This window comes from Macrobrachium rosenbergii, chromosome 3 (assembly GCF_040412425.1).
Source record: "Macrobrachium rosenbergii isolate ZJJX-2024 chromosome 3, ASM4041242v1, whole genome shotgun sequence".
In the NCBI taxonomy this organism is placed as follows: domain Eukaryota; kingdom Metazoa; phylum Arthropoda; class Malacostraca; order Decapoda; family Palaemonidae; genus Macrobrachium; species Macrobrachium rosenbergii.
In genome coordinates this window covers 10,793,698-10,817,956 of record NC_089743.1, presented here as the reverse complement: position 1 = coordinate 10,817,956, position 24,259 = coordinate 10,793,698, and the positions used below count along the sequence as shown (strand labels likewise).

Genomic DNA, 24,259 nt, shown 5'->3' with positions numbered 1-24,259 from the left:
GTCGACCCCAGTATTCGCATGGGTTAGGGATCACACACCCCACGAAAACGAAAATCCACGTTCAGTTGTTAACACCCCTCCTTCTAAAAACGCTTATAACTGCCTGTTTTAATAGTTCAAACACCAAATGTGCCTTAAACTGAAATGCTTTTAACTACCTATTTTAATAGTTCAAACACCAAATATACCTTGAACTATAATCCTACATCAAATATACCTGAAGCTACCGTCCTAAAACACTTTAATTTCATTTCAAAGTCTTCTTACAACATTACCCTTAAAAGTGATGTTTATCGGTAGGCTAGCCTCAGCCTAGGTTTGTCACCACCGACATACAAGAAAGATTCACGTTATAAAATAAACTGATAATAAAGATAAGAACACCATTTTCAACTTATATATTATTGGCATATCTTCATAATAAGTAGCCTGTTCGAGGAATAATCCCATATCAATGAAATCAACTTTTAACTGTGAGTGGCCAGAGAACACAATGAAACATCGAGTTATATGGTTGCATTCACAGCAACCTTTATCGTATGGTAACCTTTCAGAAATTTTCATGGTAGTGTAATTACGGTAGTAATAACATTTAGGATAACATAATATTCATTTTTAATTAAAAATTTATTATCATTTTGGTGGTAGATAACAGCTTAGAACAATGCAGTCATACAAACAATAATTATCGTACATTATTGTATTGTTTGTGATTGGTGATGAAGCGTAAATGTAATAAAACCATTTTTACCTTATATATTTGACATATCTTCATATTACTGTATATGGCCTACTCGGGGAATAATTCCATATCAGTGATAGTATAATTATTGTAGTAATAATGTTTAGGATAACGTAATATTCACTTTTCACTAAAAAATCATTATCATTTTCATGGTAAATAACAGTTTAGAACAATTCAGTCATACGAACGAGAATTATCATACAATATCGTATTGTTAGGGGTTTGTGGTGGCGATGAAATGTAAACAAAACAATGTTTCCCTTTTAGGCTATGTGTTTAGGAAAAAAAAATATATAGATTTGGCTTTGTTATTTCATTTATTTTGAATTTAAGAATACAGTAAGTAAAACAGCATTTGCAATAATATCATCTTTACATAACCAATTTTTCATATGATACCTGTTGTTGCAAAAGCTAACCTATACACAGTCGTCCTAGGCTATACTACCCTTGGCAAGATTTTGTCCATTAAATCTGATGTCCGTTGGTTCCAGGTCTGTTTTAATAATAAATAAATAAATATATATATATATATATATATATATATATATATATATATATATATATATGTATATATATATATACACACACACATATATATTATATATATTACATATATATATATTATATATATATATATTACATATAATATATATATATATATATATTATACTGTATATGTACATTATATATATATTGTATCTAAAATTATTATATATATATATATATATATATATATATATATATATATATATATATATATATATATATATATATATATATTATACTGTATATGTACATTATATATATATATATATATATATATATATATATATATATATATATACATATATTATATATATTATTTATATATTGATATAATATTTATATGCATATATATATATATATATATATATATATATATATATATTTATAAATATGTAATATATGTAATACATATATATAATATATATATATATATTATATATATGTATATATGTTTTATATATGTATTGTATATGTATAATATATATATATATGTATATGTATATATATATATATATATATATATAATATATATATATATATATATATATATATATATATATATATATATATTGTAATGGCACTTCTAGTACAGTACATGACTAATGATGATTTAATTGTAAATCAGGATAGCAAATTAAATACTTTATCACACCTGCTGAAAACTAATAAACAGTATAAATAAAACACCAACACAAATGAGACTGATTATACCTGAGTACAATACACAATACTGCAGTGCAGTATATGCCATCATATGAGGCAAATAACCACACACTAACTAAACTAGGCTTTGACTAGCATCATGAATACTGCAGCTGTTTTCATACAGCACTGAAATTGATGGGAAAACTGAAGATACTGTTAACACTCAGAAGCAGCTTTCGCTTCATAAAGACTATGGGAGTGGATTTACTCCATGCAGTTAAGTATGCTCCATACTGTACAGTATATAGTAGATTCACCAAATTTTTAGTGACATGACTTTCATACTTACACTTACTCAACTAGGCCTTACAACAAACAGTCTTTTTGTAAAAGTAGTAATCACTCATTAAGTACTTTGTTCACAAGTAAAAATCACAATGTTGAATATTTGAAACGTAAAACTTACAAAACTGAAGTAGCATAACAATCCCAGCATTATATGCACAGGTAGTCACAGTAAAGAAGAAACTCCTAATTAATAAAGATTAAACAAAAAATTCAATATAATTCTTTTCTAAAATGCTGATGCCTATTTCCCAAATTTATAAAATAAGAACATCAGTGATATAACCTCAGTTATCCAATTACAGTACCTTCAGATATATAATAGGAATAATGTGTTGTTGTATGCACCGAAACTTGTAATTTTCTTACCTTTCTTAATTACTGTCACCAGTTTTCTCTTACTGATAATTCAGTGCAGCATGTGATCTTGCTGCACTGAACTCTGGAATTCAGTGCAGCAAGATCACATGCTGCACTGAATTCCAGAAGTTCAAGTTTTTAAGACTGACTTGGGCAAAACATTCTTTAATAAATCTATTAAAGAATGTTTTGCCCAAGTCAGTCTTAAAAACTCTGGAATTCAGTGCAGCATGTGATCTTGAAAGTTCTGCAATTTCACTTTTAAGAGCTGGAAGTACCTCTCAGTGCAAATATGACAGTATCAAATGACATCATTTTACATGATAAAGTAGGTTACACTGAACAAAACCGACTCACATTTGTTATTTAAAATTAGGTAGTGGTTGCATAGAGCACTGTAGACTTTAAAGAAAAAAGATGCATCCCTAACAGTTAAGGTGAAGAATACAAGTACAGTAAATTTAAAATATAAAACCCTTAAGACATAGTGAGATCAAGAACATTTACAACACATTCATGCAATTCAACTGAAACGTACTGTAAAATGGAAGTAAACTGTCTCTGCCTGTCTCACTGCAGATATTTTATATGAAGTGAAAAATCAAAAGTTAAAATGCAACTAACTTCCTTTACAACCTTGCAAATGCCCCAGTACATTTTACTGGTACATTCATACTTTCACTGACATAGCACTATGAATTGGTTAAACAAACTGCTAGTTATCACAACAATACTACTAATAATGTCTACAAAAATAGAAAAATATGAGTAATATCAGTGACAGTAATCCTCACTGTAAAATGCAAGTACTGTCAGTGATCCTACTAGTACTTCATTTCTTTTGATACAGTGTATTCAAAACCTCATCCCAAGATTTCTCTGTATTATAAAATACAAAATAGGAAGAGAAAGAAGTGCAATTAATGCAGAATTTCTCATCAAGTTAATAATGCTTTCACTATATAATCCATATGTTGCACCTGCTCCATGTGTCCAAGGGTACATTAGTTCTCGCCAACAAATTCCATCAGCACACCATCGGTCCTCCATTGTTTCCCAAAACCTTTGAAGAGAAATGACCTATGAATAAAATATGTGTATGACAAACAAATCTTTTCTAATTAAAATTTAATGACCACTAACAGTGAAAGGGTAAAGTCTACACTTCAATGAAATTTGTTACTATTAACAAAATCTACTGTTTCACCTGTTCAGTTCTATCTCTTCCCCGCCCCCATCTCTCTCTCTCTCTCTCTCTCTCTCTCTCTCTCTCTCTCTCTCTCTCTCTCTCTCTCTCTCTCTCTTCTCTCTCTCTCTCTCTCTCTCTCTCTCTCTCTCTCTCTCTCTCTCTCTAGAGAGTGAATAAGGTTGACAGGTTATTTTCATTTACTTTTAACAATATTTATCATTATAAATGCTGATAATCAGCAGACAGTGGCAAAAATTACTTTAAAAAATATGTAATATTTTTTATTTTATTTTGGGTGCTCTATATGGTACCTAGCAAGGCTGACACATAACTTAAAACACAACCAAACTAATTGATTTGTTTTAATTATGAGGCTTAGGCCATATAGCCAAGCACTGGAACATAGCTCGGTTATTCAGCACCTACTCTAGCCATTATGCAGCAATGTGGATAGCATTTTCTGCTTACTTATTGTTTAAGAAGATTATTTTATTTTTTTATCACCATGTGACACAAAGGATCTCTGAAATCCCACCTTCTTGTCTTTCTAATCATTTATATTCCCCAAATCTCCAGCCTTCTATCTCATAGCTCTCATCTAAGTATGTTTGGTATTCCAAGTAGGTTTGGTCTTCCAAGTCTTCTGGTGACCACAGTAGCTCAGCTGACACTAAGACAAACTACTCCCCTAAGGGTTGTGCAAAGAACAAGTCCATGCCATCTCCATATCCCTTTCATCATTACCTCATCACCGTGTAGAACTTCCATAATTTTCCGTCTGGCATCATTACTAACTCTACCCTGCCATCTGACCACTAATATTTTTCTTAAAACTTACCATTTTTCACATCCATATAGCAATGCAGATCACACTAGAGGTATACATAATTTTATTTTTATATACAATTTCAGCCTAATTGATCTCCAAATCTTATTCAGCCTGATAATTGTTTGATTTTCCCTTTTATAGTCTCTCACTAAATTTCAACTCAGACTCTGTACTGGATATTACTGTTCCTGAATATTTGAAAGATTCAACCTCATTACTCCCTCTCTCCATCTAGTGTTATTTCATCCCTTTGTGCATATTTTTTTCTTCATTACTTCATTTTATCTTCAATTTTGTTTGAGACCTATCCTCTAGGTATGTGATACATTTTATTAAGTAGGCTTTGTAAATTCTTTGGTACATATTTCCCTAATTAAAATAGCACATTGTAAGTCTGCCAAGTTTCTAATGTCACTCTTATGTAAACCTTTTTAATCACAACAAATTTTTTCTTTATGGAATTTATGTGAAGGGCAGAAAGCAAAGGTAGTGCTCCACTATTTACTGCAAATTCACTGATCAAAACCCAATCAACATTAACTATGCATCTATTTCATTCATGGATTCAGCAATTTAATTAGTTTAATATATTTAATGGAAATGCTGTGGTGGCATAAGAGCTTTCATAATGTTGGTCAGTGGATGCTGTTAAATGCCTTCTCATAATCAACAGAATTTTTAAATTACATTCACAGTTCCACAATATGTTGTAGCACAAATACTCTATTTGATATCTGCAACTCCTCCCTTTTCTAAAACTAGCTTGTGCATCTCTAAGTATTTTATCCATTTCATTCTCAAGCCTAATTGAGTAAGTATACTGAATATCCACATTTAGTCAAGTTACCTTTCTTTAGTACTTTTACCAAGACTTCCCATTACCAATCATCAGGCTTTGCTCCTTCATTCCATATTCTGCAAAAACAATCTGGTCATCTAAAATGATATCTGCAATGATTCAGTTATAAACTAGTGTTTTCCTGAGTTTTTTATTGTTGAATATTTAAGTTTTTTTTTTTTTGTATTACTGCATTTTTATAAGTTTCTCCCATAGTGTGATAATAAGAGGATTATTTATAAGGAATATACAATACTTTGTTTCAACTTTCTGGCTACTTCCAAGTTACCATAGCAGAGGCAGGCTTTCAGAGTGGTGTTGTACCCTTTCTTAAGTGTTGAAGGAAGTCATGTGCTCAGTGATTTCCAAGAGTTAGATGCACATTCCCGATGTTGCATGTGCAGATGGGAACATTTTTCCAAGGATAATACCAGTTCAGAATCTGCTCAATAGTCTAGGATCAGTATGACATGTTTCAGAGGAGATTGCTACAACAAAAAAATAGATTAATAAAGACAAGTCTCAAACATGGGCATTAGCTGCCAATGTTATCGGCAGGGTTCCATACAAAGATGATACAAGAGACAGAAAAAAAAAAAGTTAAGTATACCTTAGTTTAACCAGACCACTGAGCTGATTAACAGCTCTCCTAGGGCTGGCCCGAAGGATTAGATTTTATTTTTACGTGGCTAAGAACCAATTGGTTACCTAGCAACGGGACCTACAGCTTATTGTGGAATCCGAACCACATTATGACGAGAAATGAATTTCTATCACCAGAAATAAATTCCTCTAATTCTTCATTGGCCGCTCGGAGAGTCGAACGCTGGGCCAACAGCGTGCCAGCCGAAAGCTCTACCACCCCGCCAATGAAGAACTACAAGAGACAGAGACTCGGCTCGTTCCCAATACCTGAGTGGCATTCAAAACCACAAACATTCCCATGAAATGGGAACCTTAAGAGACTGAAGCTTGGTTTTTATATTAAACAAAGTCAGCCTTGTGCCAGTAAGGTTTCTTTCTTGTACAACTGCAAGCAAAAATCTAGGTTGATCTAATCCTCTAATGACTGAGGATTAAGTCTTCCTCACAGATAAGCACATGGGGCCCAGGAAGAGGGATATCTGTTTCTCCCAAAATATCACCATGGTAGAAAAGATCACAACAATCACGTAAGTAGCATGAGGACCACCTCCATAATCAAGGAGCAACCACAGAACAAACTGGACAAGAGAGACAAGAGCAGCAAGATATCAGAAGATAATGAAAGTTCTAGATGAAGGAAGAATGACACAGCCATGGACAACATCTTCACTAGAGTGGAGACCAAACAGAAGACAAGACAGTTCAAATGGATATAAATATAGTCTGCACCAAGAGCTCAACCTTTGAAAACATCGACCCTCGACAGATCTCTTTACTTTCCTACATAAATTATATGACAAAGGAGACATTAGTACCTGCATTTTCTGAGATCTAGAGATGGATTAATAAGGTCAAACTTTGTCCTGCTCTCCCAATACCTGCATCAAAGATACTGGGAACTGAGAAGGCCAAGGAAGAAATTCTAGCAGATGAAAAAAGTTAATAGGAATAGCATCAAATGGGAAGCAGAATTCTCTCAAGATGTCTCAGCTGCTGCCCCTACCATGGGCTTAAGGTTAGATATACTGCCATGGCCTAAGGTTACCTAACTGTGTAAAACACATCCACTGATGAAGAATACCTTGATAAGGTAACAAAACTAACAATAAATCAGCACTCTTTCCAATCTAGAAATTCATTGTACTGCACTGTACTGTTAAATATAAGTACGATGGTGATGGTATTGATGTTAGTTATCACACTGGTAACAGTAGTGTTAATGTTAATTATGGTGTATAAGATAGTGCTGGTAGTATCATTCCTTAAATCTCTTTTAATACAGAAGGTATATATTCAATAAACTAAGCTACAGACAGAGATCTTGGTAAAACACCATTCAAGTGAAATGTAAGTCTCACACACAAAATCCATTTCTACAGCAAAAGAAATTTTGTACACATACTAAATTTCAAATACGGAAAGGCCTTTTTAAGTACCTAAACAGAGAGAGAGAAATTTCCAAAGCATATTAATTCCTGTCTTTATAATCTCTCCATCTTATCCATCTTAATTCAAACACAAAAGTGTTGTCCAAGGCAATCAAAGATTTAAGAAAGGCTTAAGTTAAAGACTTCACAACAGCATGAATTATACTAATGTCTATGGCAAAAACAAAATGTTATCTATAGGACTAACCTTGAAAGCTGACTTGGCTTTGGACTTTCAAAATACTTCACACTTGATGACAATAAAATTGCACTACTGTCTCCTCCTGAAGCAATAACTACTTCACTGTAATGAAACCTGAAACAGTATAGAAAAAGGTGTTGCAGCTATCAGAAATATTTTACTGTATGTAACAGCCATTAATGAAGCAGCAATTCACTTCCTAAGTTTTCTCCTACTAAATCTCCTTTTAATCAGTTTATTGGTAGCATTAAACTTCCAGAATGCCTATGTAACTCATAAGATTTCACACCAAAGAAATGAGAAAAATGGAGAAACAACCATACCTGGTAGAAATTCCAATAACCTGATTAATGGTAAATGAGCGACTTCCAGGATCAGCAATGTCCCGATATATAATTTCATACTGCAGTGCAGTTGGAACATAGCATCTATCTGGTTCATTACCTGGATCATTTGTATCCCTGTAAAGAGCATTACCAAATGAGTGAAACAAATGCAGAACTAAAAAGGCTAAGCACAGGATCTGCAAGTTGATTTTTATCTAAAATAGTTTGGTAGAAAGACTGGTTAAAAAAATTATTTTATGTAAGGAAGTCATCTCAATTATCTTATCAATATTTTTCCCCTCTGTCACTTTCTTTATGTAACACATGAAAGCAGTAATTAATAGTAATTTAAAAAATCAGAAATGCATCTCTCTCTCTCTCTCTCTCTCATAAGAGGATACTGCCTGAAGTGTGCCTTGTTTGATTTACTGCAGGCAGTAATAAAGGTTTTTGGCAGGTCTCCTTTGACCCTACCTACATTGCTTACTTTCTTTTACTCTAAATGTTTCAACATGGCTGTCAAACTTCTAATTTTACCTGCTCTAACTTTCACATCATTTCAGAGCAAATCCTTTGGATCTGTGTCTGGTCAAACAAATTTCTAAAAAATAGTGCACTGTTTCTTACACTAACAACTATACCTCTTCAAAAATATTCCAGACACATTTAAGGCTTGACCTTTCCTTCATGCTTTCATATGATCCACTTCTTCATTAACCAATCTGAAACATAAACATTCTTACCAGTGATAAGCATTACTTGTGATGACTGAATATAGTGCACAATTAGAGTTGGTTTATTTTACAGGAGCTTCATCAGATTACCCTCTTGATTATCAGTCTCTTGCAGGAATGAATGCTAGGCTACAGGGGAGAGTCAGTTGTGGATAAACATAGGAGAGATACTTTAAGCAATTCAAGAGGGTTTTATACAGAGGAGGCAAAGGGTCATTTGATTCTTGAGGCTAGGTACTATGGCTTACATGAGGGGGAATCCCCCATATATAGTACTACTTGCCAAGAGAGAAATGAGAGGTTGGAGTAGAAGCTGTTGCCAGGATTGAGAGGTGAAGTATTTCAGCTTTAGCCTGAAAATTTTCTCGAAAGTGAAACAGAATGGTCAGCAACCTTACAAAAATAAAGTGTGGGAAAACATTTCTCTTGAATGACTACAAGAACATAGCTCTAATGTCTCCCCCTGTGAGTCAACAGTTATTTAAATTAAATATGTTACGCATCAAGATCATTTTCTGAAAGAGCTCTCATTATTTCAGTATATTTCATCCACAGGAAGTTTAAATAATCTACTTATTCTTTACATACCATACAAGGTATAGCAGTTACAGTACACCACTTTCAGTATGATTAAAATATCTTTTCTAACAAAAATAGATTTGTGTCAAAACATGTACTAGAACAAATGTACGTAAAGAAAAGTTGTATATACTATAATAATCCCTTAATTTGGACTTCCTCCTAGAAGAAGGTTTTCAAAATTTTTTAACATACAGTACTCAAAAGTTCTTAAAATTTTTGGTCACTTTAATAAAGGAGACATTAGAAATTTCCATCTCTATACAACAGCAAAAAATATTTTCCTGTACATTTTTACTTAAGATCTAGAAACTTTGAACAAAATATAATTTTTTTACAAAATTCCTTCAAGTTTATACCAAATACTTTGCAGTTCCCATGAAAGTACTTTAGCAAGAAGCATCCCGTCTTAAAACAAAAAAATAAAAAAAAAAGAGGCAAGGCAACTCTAAAAACTTACGTAATTATTGGCAAGAAACTTTCTTTGCTGGTGATGTTTGGAGACCCCATCTTGCTGACCATATCAGCTTGAATCAGTTGAGACATCATGGAAAATATTTCCAATTTAACATCATCACAGGTGTAGTTTTTATCCAGTGAGTAAATACAAGTAGAGAGCATGTCTACACCAAAAATCACTTCTTCAGTAAAAGCAAGGCTACATATGCTAGTTGCATCTGGTCGCCATATTAAAAGACCTGTTGCATCATTAATATCAACAAAAGAGAAGAGATCTTGGGTATCATTTACTGCATCAGTGTTATTGTACACAACATATCCAGCTAGTAATGGTCTTCCTATATCATAGCCTGGATTACCAGATCTTTCAGTTATGTTTTCAACTTTTGTTATGCTTACATACTGACTGTCTATCTCCTCTTGGGAAAAACTTTCATTATTAAATGTAAGATTACTACTAGTTTCGTTACTAATAATAGCTGGCCATACATAATTAAAATTAGTTTCAAAATTTTGCAAAAGGCCAATATATGGCTGTTTATGACCAATTAAGCTCCCTTTTATGTCATAGCCTCCATAAATAGTTGTTTTCTCAAGTTGCTGTAAATAATTCTGATGAATGCTATCTAAGGATATTGGGATGTCACCTAAAATGATTTCCACGTTAACCTCAGTGATTTTTGTACCTTTCCAAGCAAAACTGTAGTCGACACTTAAAACAACATTTTCACACATGTGAGTTGTGCTATTATATAAAGGTTTATTTTTCACTTGACATTCATCAAAATATTCTTCCATTGTATCCCATCTCTTTCTCATAAATTCTGAAGCAGTCTTGCTTAACCCATTTACTTTGATGAACTTTAGAGAATTTTTTAAACACAAATATTTCACAGAGGCACTGACCACCTCTAAAGTATTTAGATCACTGATTACTGAAATAATATTGTCTGTCTTTCCTTCAGCATTTTCTTGTAGATACAATTCTGAACTTAGCATGGGATTACTTTCACACTCTCTCTCTGACAGCATTGTTGAACACTGATGTTTAAAATTCTTGAGAAAATGAATGGGAATGGTATTAACACAGATTCCGTGCAGCACTGGTTGAGGTAAAAATAAGGGGCTTCTAAATATTCCACTGTTAGACTGAAAAAGTGTCTCAACACTAGCTTGTGCCTTGTAATGAAAGTGAAATGGACTGTCTTCTACTTGCAAAATAGAAGTTTCAAAGCTATATTTTGGAGCACGAACCCTTGTTGAATACTTCTGAAATTCTTGAATAACATTTTCATTTTTAAAAAACAGTCCCAGGTATGGGTTATTATTGGTGATGTAGCACAAAAGGCTATGCCATTCAGGAGAATATGGTCCCAGGTAATTACAACTGTAATCAAAATCTTGTGGAGATTGCTGACCACCCTCTATGCCCTCTAGACATGTAAATATGTCTTTATCAATTTCTGAACAATCCTGAAAGAATAAAAATAAACGTTACATAAAACATATTAGCACACTTTGTATTATTTTATTCAGTATTCAAGGACAAATGTTTTCAAATACATTATATTTAATGTATGAAGAGGAAACTTAAATTTGTTATTCTCACCACAGATAGGGTAAGCATTAGATCTGGAAGCTTACTGACCAAAATAGTATAAGGGTTGAAAGTACCCTATATGTAACATACTGTACTCACATGTATGAATATAAAGAGTACCTGCAGAAGCATAATGAAAGAAGTTCATCCTACAGCCTAAACCAAAAAGCCAATGGACTATCATAATTTTTCTTAAGCTGCTGAAGATGATATTCTATTACAAAGCTCGATTACCATAAATCTATTATAGCACATGGAGTTTTGTTTCTGTAAGCTCTCAGCATGAAATTGCTAACTGTGCAAAATTAAGCTCTTTGAGAAAATAAATCCATGAATTGAAATAAAAAATAAAATAACCATGATGCTTGTGAACACGTCAAATATAGACAGTACTTTTAAGTACTGCATCATAAAGGAGGTGCTTTTCTTGATCAGAAAAACCAACAAGTATCAAATATGAAACAGCCCCATTAAAAATACTGTATGAACATTGCAAATTAATGCTTAGAAAGTTATTACTATGTTAATCAATGCTAAGGACAAAGCAGAGTTAACACTTGTTTCCTTCATCCCACCTAATCTGCCTTTTGTTCATGGAATACAGTACAATACAGATTCTGCAAAAACTATAGTACAGTCAGGGAAAGATACTGATGAGTTTACCCATTGTTTTAGAAGAGGATGCCTATGGTACTTTCACCTGAATTCAGATAATTTTTTTATTTTCTAGATGAAAGAAAATCAGGTAATAATGTTCTTGTTCACAAGTATTATGTCAATGCAAATTGCAATACTTACAGACCATCTCCATTTTCTAGTATTCCCTAAGATTGGTTAAAAACCATTCCTTAAGTATTTTTATATGTACTTTGGGTTCCTGATAGCTAGTATACTCGCACGAAACAATTGTAACCAGTACCCGCTCTTTTAAATTTAACAACCATTAGATGCGGCCAAGACAACACCAACAATGGATTTGAGTTCAGACTGGTTCAGACTGACTTCAGTGTTTCCTCTGACTTGGAAACTGAAAAGAATACATGATATACACATTCATATTTACATTATATATATATATATATATATATATATATATATATATATATATATATATATATATATATATATATATATATACTATATATATATATATATATATATATTATATTGTGTGTATATATATATATATATATATATATATATATATATATATATATATATATATATATATATATATATATATATATATATATATATATATATATATATATATATATATATATATATATATATATATATATATATATATATATATATATATATAGAGAGGCAGTCCGTTATCGGGGGGTTCCGTTCTGAAGATGATAACCGAAAATCATGACTAACCGAAAATCGGCGATTTTTGGGGCTTATTGGCAGCGAAAAGCACTGATTTTCAGTTATCGGTGCCTATGTTAGGTATGTATCAGCACCAGTACTCAATTATCGGCGCTGATAAGTGGAAATCGGCGATTTTCGTTGCCGAAAATTGCTGATTTTTGTTGTCAGACAATCACCATTAACCGAGCCCGCCGTTAACCAGGGACTGCAGGCAGTCCTCAGTTATCAGTGGGGGTTCCGTTCTGGGGGTGAGATGATAACCGAAAATCAGCGATTTCCGGGGCTTATTAGTGCCGAAAAGCACCAATTTTCGGTTATCAGCGCCTCTGTTAGGTATGTATCGCCGCCAATACACAACTATTGGCGCTGATAAGCGGAATTTTGCGATTTTCGGCGCTGAAAATTGCCGATTTTCGTCACTAGACACAAGCCGTAAAACTGGATCACCATTAACCGGAACTGGCTGTTTATATATATATATATATATATATATATATATATATATATATATATATATATATATATATATATATATATATATATATATATATATATATATATATATATATAGATAGATACTGGACATTCCTGAATTGGGATGGTCGTAATAAGCTCTCCACATATAAAATAATGAAATTTTGATAAGAATTTCAAGTAGGACCACACAGGTCAAAAACAGGAGACACTCCTAGCCCATTAGCAATTTGCTACGGTGCCAATAAAGCTTGGTTCTCTCTGCCTCTCTCCAGCTTTAACAACCCCTCCATTGTATTCCTCACCGTCAAAACCTTTGTGCAGCCGTACACTCCCTTTTCCAGGCACATACCGAAAACACGGACACTGGGCATCACCAGACAATTAACGGGATTCACCCAAGATTGACCCAAGTCAGCCAGCTGGAGAAAAGGCGGAAACCAAAGGCATATAAGGAGTTCAGGCTAGACGCCCGAGCAGTTCGTGACACACCAGCTACACAGACAGACTGCTAGTCGGTTGGCACTCCGCCAACCCCTTCCCCCCTTCCCATACACAGTCCAAGGACTGGATTTGGAAGTTGTTTGTAACACATTCTCTTACTGTATTTCAACTGCTCTCTACTATTCATTCCCTTGCAACCTCCTTAAGAGCCTAAGCAAAATGGTGTGATCTTTTCTTGTGTAATGTAAATCATGAGTGTTTTCTCCAGTTTGCACACCAGTTTTGATTTGAATAATTCTCCCTCTCAGCCTTCAGCATTCCCCCAGTGAACTTTTAACTTGTTGTAGCAATCAAAGTGATAGTGCAGTTCTGTATTGCAGAATAGGTGATCGTGTTGCTGTGTACTTGCCTGCTCCCACGTTGACTCTTCCCCTCAGCTACCAACTTTGAGAAGAGTCCTTCAGGATTTGAAATCTGAAGATTAATTTATTTATTGTACATAGGCTGCAAGATCCTGATTACTTTTAATTTAATTTTAGAGGATTTCTCAAAGCATATCTGATTTGCTTAGTGGGACCATTTTGCTTTGTTATTTAACGTTGGGCCCATTTGCTTTGTTATTTAACGTAATTACAATGCCACAGAGCTGGTGATTTGAGCTCCTGTGTATGCTTCTTCTGATTTGTGTAATTATAACTTATTAAGTGAAACACTGATTTTCCCTTAAGATCCATTTAAATTAATTTTAAATTGACTTCTATTGATCTGGTTACATGTGGTCCCCCTTGTTAGATGCAGAATTATCTCGGGTAAGAGAAAGGTAGTACATTGCATGGCCACACCTGTAATAGTGGCGACCTTGCCAGGATCATTGCAAGCTTTTGTTGCATGTTGCACATTGCAATCCACTGCAATGTTCCCCTTCCTCTCAGCAAAATAGCAATCAGCTTTGATTGGCTAAGTCTGGGAAATTGTGATAAGAACGAACCTGTAATACACCTCTAGTGAAACTATTTTGGCACATCCTGGACAGCAGTACACAGCATAAGTATTCTCGTTGGTTTCTATTGCATTGTAGAATTTATATCTAAGATGTTCGTAGTGTATTTGGATGTGTAGGAACACCACTCCTCACCTGAGTCCATTCATCCAAGAGAGAGAGAGAGAGAGAGAGAGAGAGAGAGAGAGAGAGAGAGAGAGAGAGAGAGAGAGAGAGAGAGAGAGAAGAGAACGTTACTACACATGCATATATTAGTAATATTCTGTCATTGTTGCATGATATTACGAGACCACCAGTCTCTGTATTAGCTAAGCAGTGCAGTGATAACAGTGTTAAGTGTTAACATTTGGGGAAAGTGCATATTCCCTTTGAAAACTTACGATAACCACTTAGCTAGGAAAACAGATCTGACAACTCAGCGTGTTGGTCGTCGCTCAAGCCTTCTGCTGGCCACCTCTCTCAGTAACCAAGTCATTGTTTAAAGACTTTAGTTGTTCTAAGAACTTTTACCTCGTTCATCTTAGTTTTCATATTCTATCTTTTACATAAAGTCGTAATATTCATTCTAGCTTAAAATAACTGGGAAATCATCCATACTTTAATGTAATTAGCGAAACTCGTACTCGCATTCCTACAACGGCAGTGCAGTGTGTAGGCAGTCTGTGAGGTGTTGGTGTTACTCGACTCAACGTTGTCGCGTGCGTAAAGTCGGGTGACTGGACCTCTCTGTCTACCTGTTTCCATAGCAACCGTCTTGATAGACTTTACTTTGACAGTTGTCAGACGCCATCTGATGGCCGCCCTAACATAAACTTTCACTGTCGCATGTCACGTTCCCAAAATCATTCAAATATTTTAAGTAAACGCAAGACCTTGTATTATTATTATTTGTTATATCATTACTGATATTACAGTACTCGCTTATATCCCACATGGGAAATTTTAAACCTTTACACTTTAACGAGAGCATTATATTATTCTTTTATGTCATGTAAGCTAAGACTGTGAAAATTTATTTTGGTATACAAACCATATGCTTTACTAATTGACCTGAAAGTCAAACTCATTAACTATAAAGCCAATATCTGGGGAAGCAGTCTTACCCCTAGCCTCAAATTGGGATTATATTTTACTTCACTGTCTGTACATACGCTTTTATTGACTTTCCCACGGCCCACTTCTCAGTTTAGTGAATATCAAGAGCCACATTTAACCTGATTCTTCAGAAAGAGTCTGCGTGTTTGTATGCCACATAACCAGTCATTGAACTCACTCATCACCTGCATATTGTGTCACAGCATTTCATTTTTTCCCCCAGAACAAACCTTACGGTTCATAATCTGTGTTTATTACCGTTTCGCGATTATTGCGCTGATTTTATTAATTTTAATTTTATTCCACATTATTGTGTATTGATTATATTTTTACTTTTATTCCACATTATTGTGTGTTGATTATATTTTAGTTTTATTCCACATTATTGTGTTTCACACCGTTTACTTGCATGCTTTGCACTGTCGGTATTGTGATTTTACCCTAAATTGACCCTTACCTCTGTTCCGTGTTACTCCGGTGACCGTGAGCATGTTTACCAAATTCTGTGTTTATATACCCCCACTTATGTGCTGTTGTCCAGTATGTGTGAGAAATTAATTGTAGTAAGCAATCAGCTTATGCACGTTTGGTTTGAACTGATCGCCTCATGTAAGCTTAACCAAATCATGCCTTGTGAACAACTGGCACAATTTGTGCCTTGCAAACCTAATAATTGCACTTACGTGCTTTTGAATTTTTCAGTTTACTTTTATTCCATATTGTTGTGGGATCCATACCTTTTCACTCGTGTGCCTTCGCCCTGTCGAAATGTGATGTGTTATTAACTTAACACATAGCTTCTGCACTGACATCGGTACCAGCCCATGTGCATGTTATCCCTTGTTCTTTGTGAACAATCCTACATCCTTCGGGACACACCAAACCCGTTCTTCGAGAACTAACGTCCTTCGGGACCCACACCAAATCTTGTTCTTTAGGAGTAAATCCATGCATCCTAAGGTGCCACACATCGCTCTTTGAACATCCCTCTGCACTCGACGACAACCCCACCAGCTGAAGGAAGGTTTACAATTTTTCTATTCTTTACCTATGATTAAGAGAAATCTGGGACCTTTTGTTCAAGAGTGAGCTGAATGATTGGTGCGACTGTTGACATAACTCAGGCAAAGCTAATTGGCAAGACTAAATTTACAACGGTATTTGAAAATTAAACATCGATAATGCCGTCACCATCCGTACACAACATATAAAGCATCGGTTCTAGCATAAAACCATGGTAGGCTGTGGGTGAACACTGGTAAACTACCCATCTACTGAACTGTGTCATTTACGAGAGAGAGAAAAAGAAAGGGTTACAATTTTTCAAAGTGTAAAGTTTGATGGTTGTTGTTTATAAGCATACTGAGTGTTTACAGTTGTGTGGCACTGACAAGGTTAGGTGAGGAAGAGTACAGAGTTGCACTTGAACATCCCTAGATTTCTTTATTCACCACTACAGTACTGTAACTTGTAATAAAATACAGAGAGAGAGAACAACTGATACCACAGTAAGAAAAACACCACCATACACATAACCTGTAACACACACACAAGAAAATATCAGTACACACACACCTACCTTTCCTTTCTCCCCTACCAACTTCTCATTTTTAATATTTTGGTGTTTTGTCATATGCAGTAATAATTTTCCCTGCATAAAAATAATGAATAACCAAAAGAATTATGAAAAACCAATAAAAAGGACAAAGCAAAAGAGGGAGAGAGAGCTTTTGTGATTGTTACAGTATTGCCATAAAAGCATGACGTCACTTAAAAAGTTATCACGTCACTTTGTTCATCACTTTTAATTGGCTAATATGGATACGTCACCAGTTCAGTAGCATATGGTAGAAGGTGCAAGGGTGGGCGAGCTATTGCATTTTTGTAAACTTTCCCCCCCCTATTGGCAGAAATGCATACTTCATTTTTTGTTGTTGCTTTTAATGACTCATAAGACATATATATTATAAACTTTTAATGGCTCATAAGACATATATATTATAAACATCTTTCTCTCATTGGTTACACTCAGAATGTATCAATGCACTCAGTAACAAAGAGTGTTATCCCTCTTTGTCCAGTCATGCGTGATCACTCGCTGTTTTGAACGGTTTGCAAGTGTTCACTGTACGTGATGCCTTATCCAGAACACGTGGTTTTCATCTTGCAGGCCAAAAACAAACAAGCAATTCAGTATCAAAGAAACAGCTTCAACAAAAGCCATGATGAGGAAAGCATATGATATATGATCAGTAAGACAGCCAAGGAAAAATTTATGCTGTTTACCAAGTAAGCAGTGGGTCCCCTGTCCCTTACTCAGCTGCCACTAGTTAACTACCTTATTACCAAGCTTAAATGTGTTGATCAGCTTTCAGCAAAGATATATACTTAAAAAAAGATGAAGGTTTATATTCTCAGAGGAGCAAATGTAGTAGTACTCATTTTAAAGTATCAGCATCCACAGTCAGTTGAGATGTCATGATAGGGGATTGTGGTCCTTTTTCACTTTACTGTAAAACCGTATTTATGAATGCTGATGCTCATAAGTTTAAGAGAGACAGTGGTGTTACTTTAAAGTGAAATTACAACAGGCTTGACTTATCTGGCATTTCTTGAATGCTCTTCATTTTTTGTTATCAAAATACAATACTGTTCTGTATATCTATTTGACTAACCTGGTTTATACATATCAGCATTTCACAGTACAGTGCTATATTTTACCCTTTTGCTCACATATGGACACCTTGCATGGAAACTTGTTGGGCATGTCAATGGCACTTTGGGCTAGCTTCATATAAATGAATAAATAAACAGTAATACTATAGGTACAATAATTATCTGACCGAGCAAAAGCAATGATATAAATAAAACCTGATAGAAGCACTGCATTAATGAAATAAAACTTATAACAATTAAAACATCAACCTACAATTGAAGAAAAAATGCCCTGTAAAAAAGATTCATAATAAATAATGAATGTTACTGCAAAACTAGTAAGAAAGCCAGTCAACTTACTTTGTCACAGCAACAACGTGCATCACACTGATAGGATGTGAGATCACAAGGACACGGTGCAAGAGGTGTCACAGAAGGGTCTTGGTAATGAGTCTCAGTTTTCATTCCAGCAACACTGGCTTCAGTCCAATTCACAGTAAAATAATCTCCTTTTGCTGTAAGTAAAAAAAAAGGGGGATGTACCAACTCACACAGACAGTATTATAATTAACATTTTATTTTTCTTATTACTCGAGTAAACAAAAGTTTAACATACTGTACTTGATGAAATTACACAGATCTGATTACAGAGACCTCATTAATACCCATTGCAACTTGCACCACACTGGTAAGGTTGACTACAAGTTTCATTACTACAAGTATTCTTATTTTATAAGGTTAGTACTCTAATTTTATAAGGGAAGTTAATTCACTCTGTGCTCACCCTTCTTTTTTAACTGGAGTTGGTATTAGCATGTGCATAGACTCACATGGTATAGTTACTTTCAGAAGCTGCAGAACTGGTGATGGCCCTATTGATAAGTGCTGTACTGAAATGTGTTTGTTCTCAGACTCACCTATGAGTGCAAAATCACACCCCAGGGTCACTTTTGATGCTCTGATGCCTCACTGTCAGCAATTTTCAAGTCATAATTTTGACCTTTTATTTGCGAGCATACAAGTACAGTATTCAATCAGTGTTCTCCAATAATACATCCCGGGCCCACCCTTGTGAATACAGTATTGGAAATTAGCGGATGTAAAATATAATTAATACCTTCTTTCCTGTTTTTTCTCTACACAGCACAGTATATGCTTATAAACAACACAGAATACACTATATAGTGATGCACACAAAACAGAAACCAAACTGTGTAGTACAGTATACTGTATAAAAAACGTATAAAAAATTTTAACATTGAAATTCTCTCTCTCTCTCACCTGAAAGCAATGCTAAAATTGCTTATGTGGGTCAAACCCGAAGAATCTTGTATATACAATAACCTATTTAATGGGCTATAATTACTGCTTAACACAGTTATATTCATTACATTCCATTATTGGATATTAACTTTATTGCGTACTTTATATCAGGCTCATGCTCTGAATCTGAGTGACTCAGCAACTTACAGAACAAAGGAGACACATGCCAAGTTCTCTAAGGTATGAAGATCAACCCATGAGTACTCATAAAATTTAGAGAGAGAGAGAGAGACTTAGTTATTAAGCATTTTAAATAGTTACAACTGAACAAACAGCAGATGAGATTTAAATGCAATACCTAATCATTTTATCATGTATTGAACTCATATGGGCATGCAATATCTGTTGCCCCCAAAATGCATTCTAATTAAACAGTTCCAACTGAAAGAAAAGTGAACAAGAACTAAATGCAATTCCTGGTCTTTTGTTTGTACCATATACTTAAATTTACAATGTAAAAGTTCAGTTCATTTGTCGATTACATGTAAATTGCTTCTCTGTTAACATTTGTATTACTGTCTGTCTGTTCTATACCTCTTTCTCTTGTATTGTGATTTATATAATTGTGTTTATCAGTAGACATATTTCATTACCTGTTTACCCAAGGTTTCAACTAATGATATATGATTTCCTATGTTGAAGTAGATTATGATGTATTTTGGATGAGTAAGGATTTGTAAATTTTCATACACTATGTCATAAAATATAAAATATAAATAACAACAAAGAATAACCCAAAGAGAGAAAGAGAGGGGCAAGCCAATGCAGAGTAAGTGAATACTGTAGTTTTACTTTAGCGTGATGCATACATTATGCGAGTGAGGTACGAAATGAGGTACAGAGGTCTGCAGCTTACTAATTTATTTACAAAATTTTCACACAGGTCAGTAGCTCGTGCGAGCTGCAAAGTAGTCCCGACCTCTTGACAGATTGAGGAAGGGATGAAATTCAGGCATCTGTGTTTCTTCACAGACATGGATTTACATATGGATAGATACAAGACATCTGATTGACAGTTACACATACATTACTGGAAAGCTGGTGTAACAGCATACAAAATGATACAGATACATGAAAGGTGACAATATAATGATTGAGATATTTGCATAAAAGATGTGCAAGAGAATCTGTGTTTCTCTCGACCACGTGTTGTCCTCCCGTGTTACTCATCGTGGGAGAAAGCAGATTTTGATCGTAGCTCTGCCAAGTGGTCACTACAGGCCTATGTATGTGGGCCGGTGTCTGGTATGAATGCAGGTTTCAAACAGTCAATTGAAATCCACGTTGTCTTCCCATCCACTGTCATCTGGTAGGCCTTCGGTCATCTCTGGAGTATGTAGTGTGGCCCAGAGTAAGCTGGGGAGGGGGAGGGGCTTTGTGTCCATCAACCCGGATAAACTCTTATTTCATATTCTTTAAATCTTTGGGGACGTACACTTTTCTGTTTGCCTTGTAGGTCATCTTGGTCGGTATTATTTTTTCTAACACTTTTCAGGTGTTGGATGGTGATGTTGGGTTTGTTCTTTCTTGGAAAATGTCTACTGGCACCATCAATGCTTGGCCGTACAGGACTTCTGCTGGAGATGCACTGAATGCTGTGTGCAATGTCATTCTCAGTCCTAGAAGAACCAACTCCCGCCCTGGCATCTGGCAGTGAGTGCTGTTTTTAGTGACCGGTGCATCCTCTCAATGATTCTGTTGGCTTCGGGGTTGTAGGCCGCCATATGCGTTATTTTCATCCCCAGACTGTCGGTGAGGGCGTTCCACAGGGCGGATGTGAAGTTGGTGCCCCTATCGCTGGTGATGATCTGGGGGACTCCATGCCTAATGACACAGTTCACAAGGGATTTAATGCAGCTCTCCGCAGTCTACTGTCGGATAGGTATTGCTTCCGGCCACCTGGTGTGCCTGTCTATTATCTTAAACAGGTATTTGTACCCCTCTGAGGGCCCCACTATGTCAACGTGTATGTGGGCAAGTCAGCAGTTCGTTGTTTTGAACTCTTCTGTCCCGCTTTCGACGTGTCTCGTGACTTTTGACATCTGGCACGGGATGCAATCTCTTGCCCACGTCCTCACATCTTTCCTCATCTCCTACCAGATGTACCTCTCTGCTATGAATTAGGTGGTTGATCAGCCCGATGGGTGGGATAGGTTGTGGGTGAGAGCAAAGGCTCTCCTTCTTAGTCCCTCTGGCAAGTATGGGCGAGGGCGTCCGGTACTCATCTCTCAAGTGATGGTCGTCATTCCACTGTTGATTGACAGGTCGCTCCATGTGAGGGCAGGGGTTGATCCGCCATAGTCGCTGCAGGCCTTCATCGTCCTTCTGCTCCTCCACTATCTCGGGACAGGCTATCCCAAGTTGGATGGTGCTGGCGCAGTTTCTTGATAGGGCGTTCACAACAGTGTTTGCTCAATTCTTCAGGTATTTTATGGTGCAGAAATGCTCGGCTATCGGCTGACAGGTGCTGCTGTTGTTGCGCTGACCATGTGTCTGCTGACTTTGAGAAGGCGTGCACCAGTGGTTGATGGTCCGTCTGCACCATGAACTGCCGTCCCTCGAGCATATGGCAAAAGTGACGGACTACTATGTAGACTGCGAGGAGCTCCCTGTCAAATACTTCTGCTCTGCTACGGTTAGTTTTTTGCTGTAGAAGGCCAGCAGTCGATGCTTGCATCGGTCATCAGGGTGAGGAACCTATGGGGTAAAGGAAATACTAGTGTTGTTGCAGAGAATATTGCTTCTTTTGTGAAAATAAATGCTGTCTTGACTTTCCCCCAACTTAATTTGTTTTTATTTCCTTTCAGGCATTCATATATGGGGCTCATAATTCCCGCGATGTTTGGTATGAATCGGTGGTAATTATTTATTAAACCTGAAAATTCTTGCACTGATTTTATATACTGTTGTTGGTTTGGGGAAGCCTGTTATTGCTTTTACTATCTCTGGCAGGGGTTTGATGCCCTCTGGACTCACTTGGTGTCCCAGAAACTACACCATTTTCTTAGCCTATTCGCACTTGTCTTCACGCACTGTTAGTCCATTTTCTTTCAGTCTTTGTAGCACCATTTTCACATCTTTGATGTGTTGTTTTAAATTTGGGCTGAAGATTAGTATGTCATCAACATATACCATGCAGAATTGAAGGTCCCTGAACAGCTCGTCCATCAATCTTTGGAATGTTGCCCCTGAGTTATGGAGGCTGAAACAGCTGTAGTTGAATGTGTAGGTGCCGAATGAGGTGGTGATTGCGGTCTTCTAGATATCTTCTTTTGCTACCGGGATTTGGAAAATAAATGACATTTTATATATACTTACCAAGTACTGTAATTACTTAGCTAACAATTATGCTCACATGACATCCTAAATTAAAAATTTGCAATAAAACGTCAGTTGCAAAGCGTGGGGTGATAAGCCCCGCCCACTGCAACGGGAGCATGGAAGCAACTCGCAGCCAACAGCGTCATTCTGTTTTACTGCTGCAAAGTCCATGAAAAGAAAGGGGAGGAGGGAGGGCTCTGATTCAGTAATTACTTGGTAAGTATATATAAAACTTTATTATAAAAATGTCATTTTTATATACGTAACTTATAAGTAATTACTTAGCTGAATCCCACATTGATAGGGGGGTGGGATGAATAGGACAATTCTACTTCAAAACATTAAGTGTGGTAATGACTTGAACTAGAAAGGATGGCTAGCACTGAAACAAAGCTTGGTTTGATTGATGATAGTAGATTCCAGCATCTTTCTTTGTATGGACAGCTACTTTTTGGAGGTCTGTTGGAGGACGAAACTGTTGCGCATATTCTAACCAAAATATTTTTCATTTTCCTATGTGGAATACAACTATATAACACATCTTTGTGTCTAAGAAGATTACCAGTATTGTTTAATATATATATATATATATATATATATATATATATATATATATATATATATATATTTATATGGTGTGTTGAAAAAATATCTGACATTTATTCATAAAAAATACAATCTTACACTAATCTTCAATGTAGTCCCCCTGGGCTGCCACACACTTCTCCCAATGGTTCTGCCACTGTCAGAAGCAGCGCTGGAATGCCTCTTTTGAGATGGCACGCAGCTGGTCCATTGCATTCTGCATGATGTCTTCTCTGGACTGAAATCTGGTCCCTTTCAGAGGCATTTTCAGCTTGGAGAAAAGCCAGAAGTCACACGTAGCCATGTCGGCAGAGTAGGGAACCTGATGAAGCACGGATATGTTGTCCGGTCAGGAAACGCGGTATCAAATGTGAAGAATGGGCGGGTGTGTTATCGTGATGGAGTTGCCAATTGCCTGCTGCCAAGAGAGAGAGAGAGAGAGAGAGAGAGAGAGAGAGAGAGAGAGAGAGAGAGAGAGAGAGAGAGAGAGAGAGAGAGAGAGAGGAAACA

The 24,259-nt window shown here is 35.7% G+C and overlaps 1 protein-coding gene across 1 annotated transcript in view; it reads right to left on the bottom strand.

The window, feature by feature from the left end:
• Positions 1 to 2,866: 2,866 nt before the first annotated feature.
• Positions 2,867 to 24,259, bottom strand: part of LOC136852591 (tectonic-2-like) — a 25,924-nt gene continuing 4,531 nt past the window's right edge. The window contains exons 2-6 of the mRNA XM_067127452.1: positions 18,881 to 19,035; positions 9,874 to 11,345; positions 8,098 to 8,235; positions 7,781 to 7,888; positions 2,867 to 3,707 (exon numbers count right to left, since the gene is read on the bottom strand). Of these exons, the coding sequence (XP_066983553.1) occupies positions 3,500 to 3,707; positions 7,781 to 7,888; positions 8,098 to 8,235; positions 9,874 to 11,345; positions 18,881 to 19,035 (2,081 nt within the window). The 3' untranslated portion in view covers positions 2,867 to 3,499. The remainder of the gene's footprint in view (positions 3,708 to 7,780; positions 7,889 to 8,097; positions 8,236 to 9,873; positions 11,346 to 18,880; positions 19,036 to 24,259) is intronic.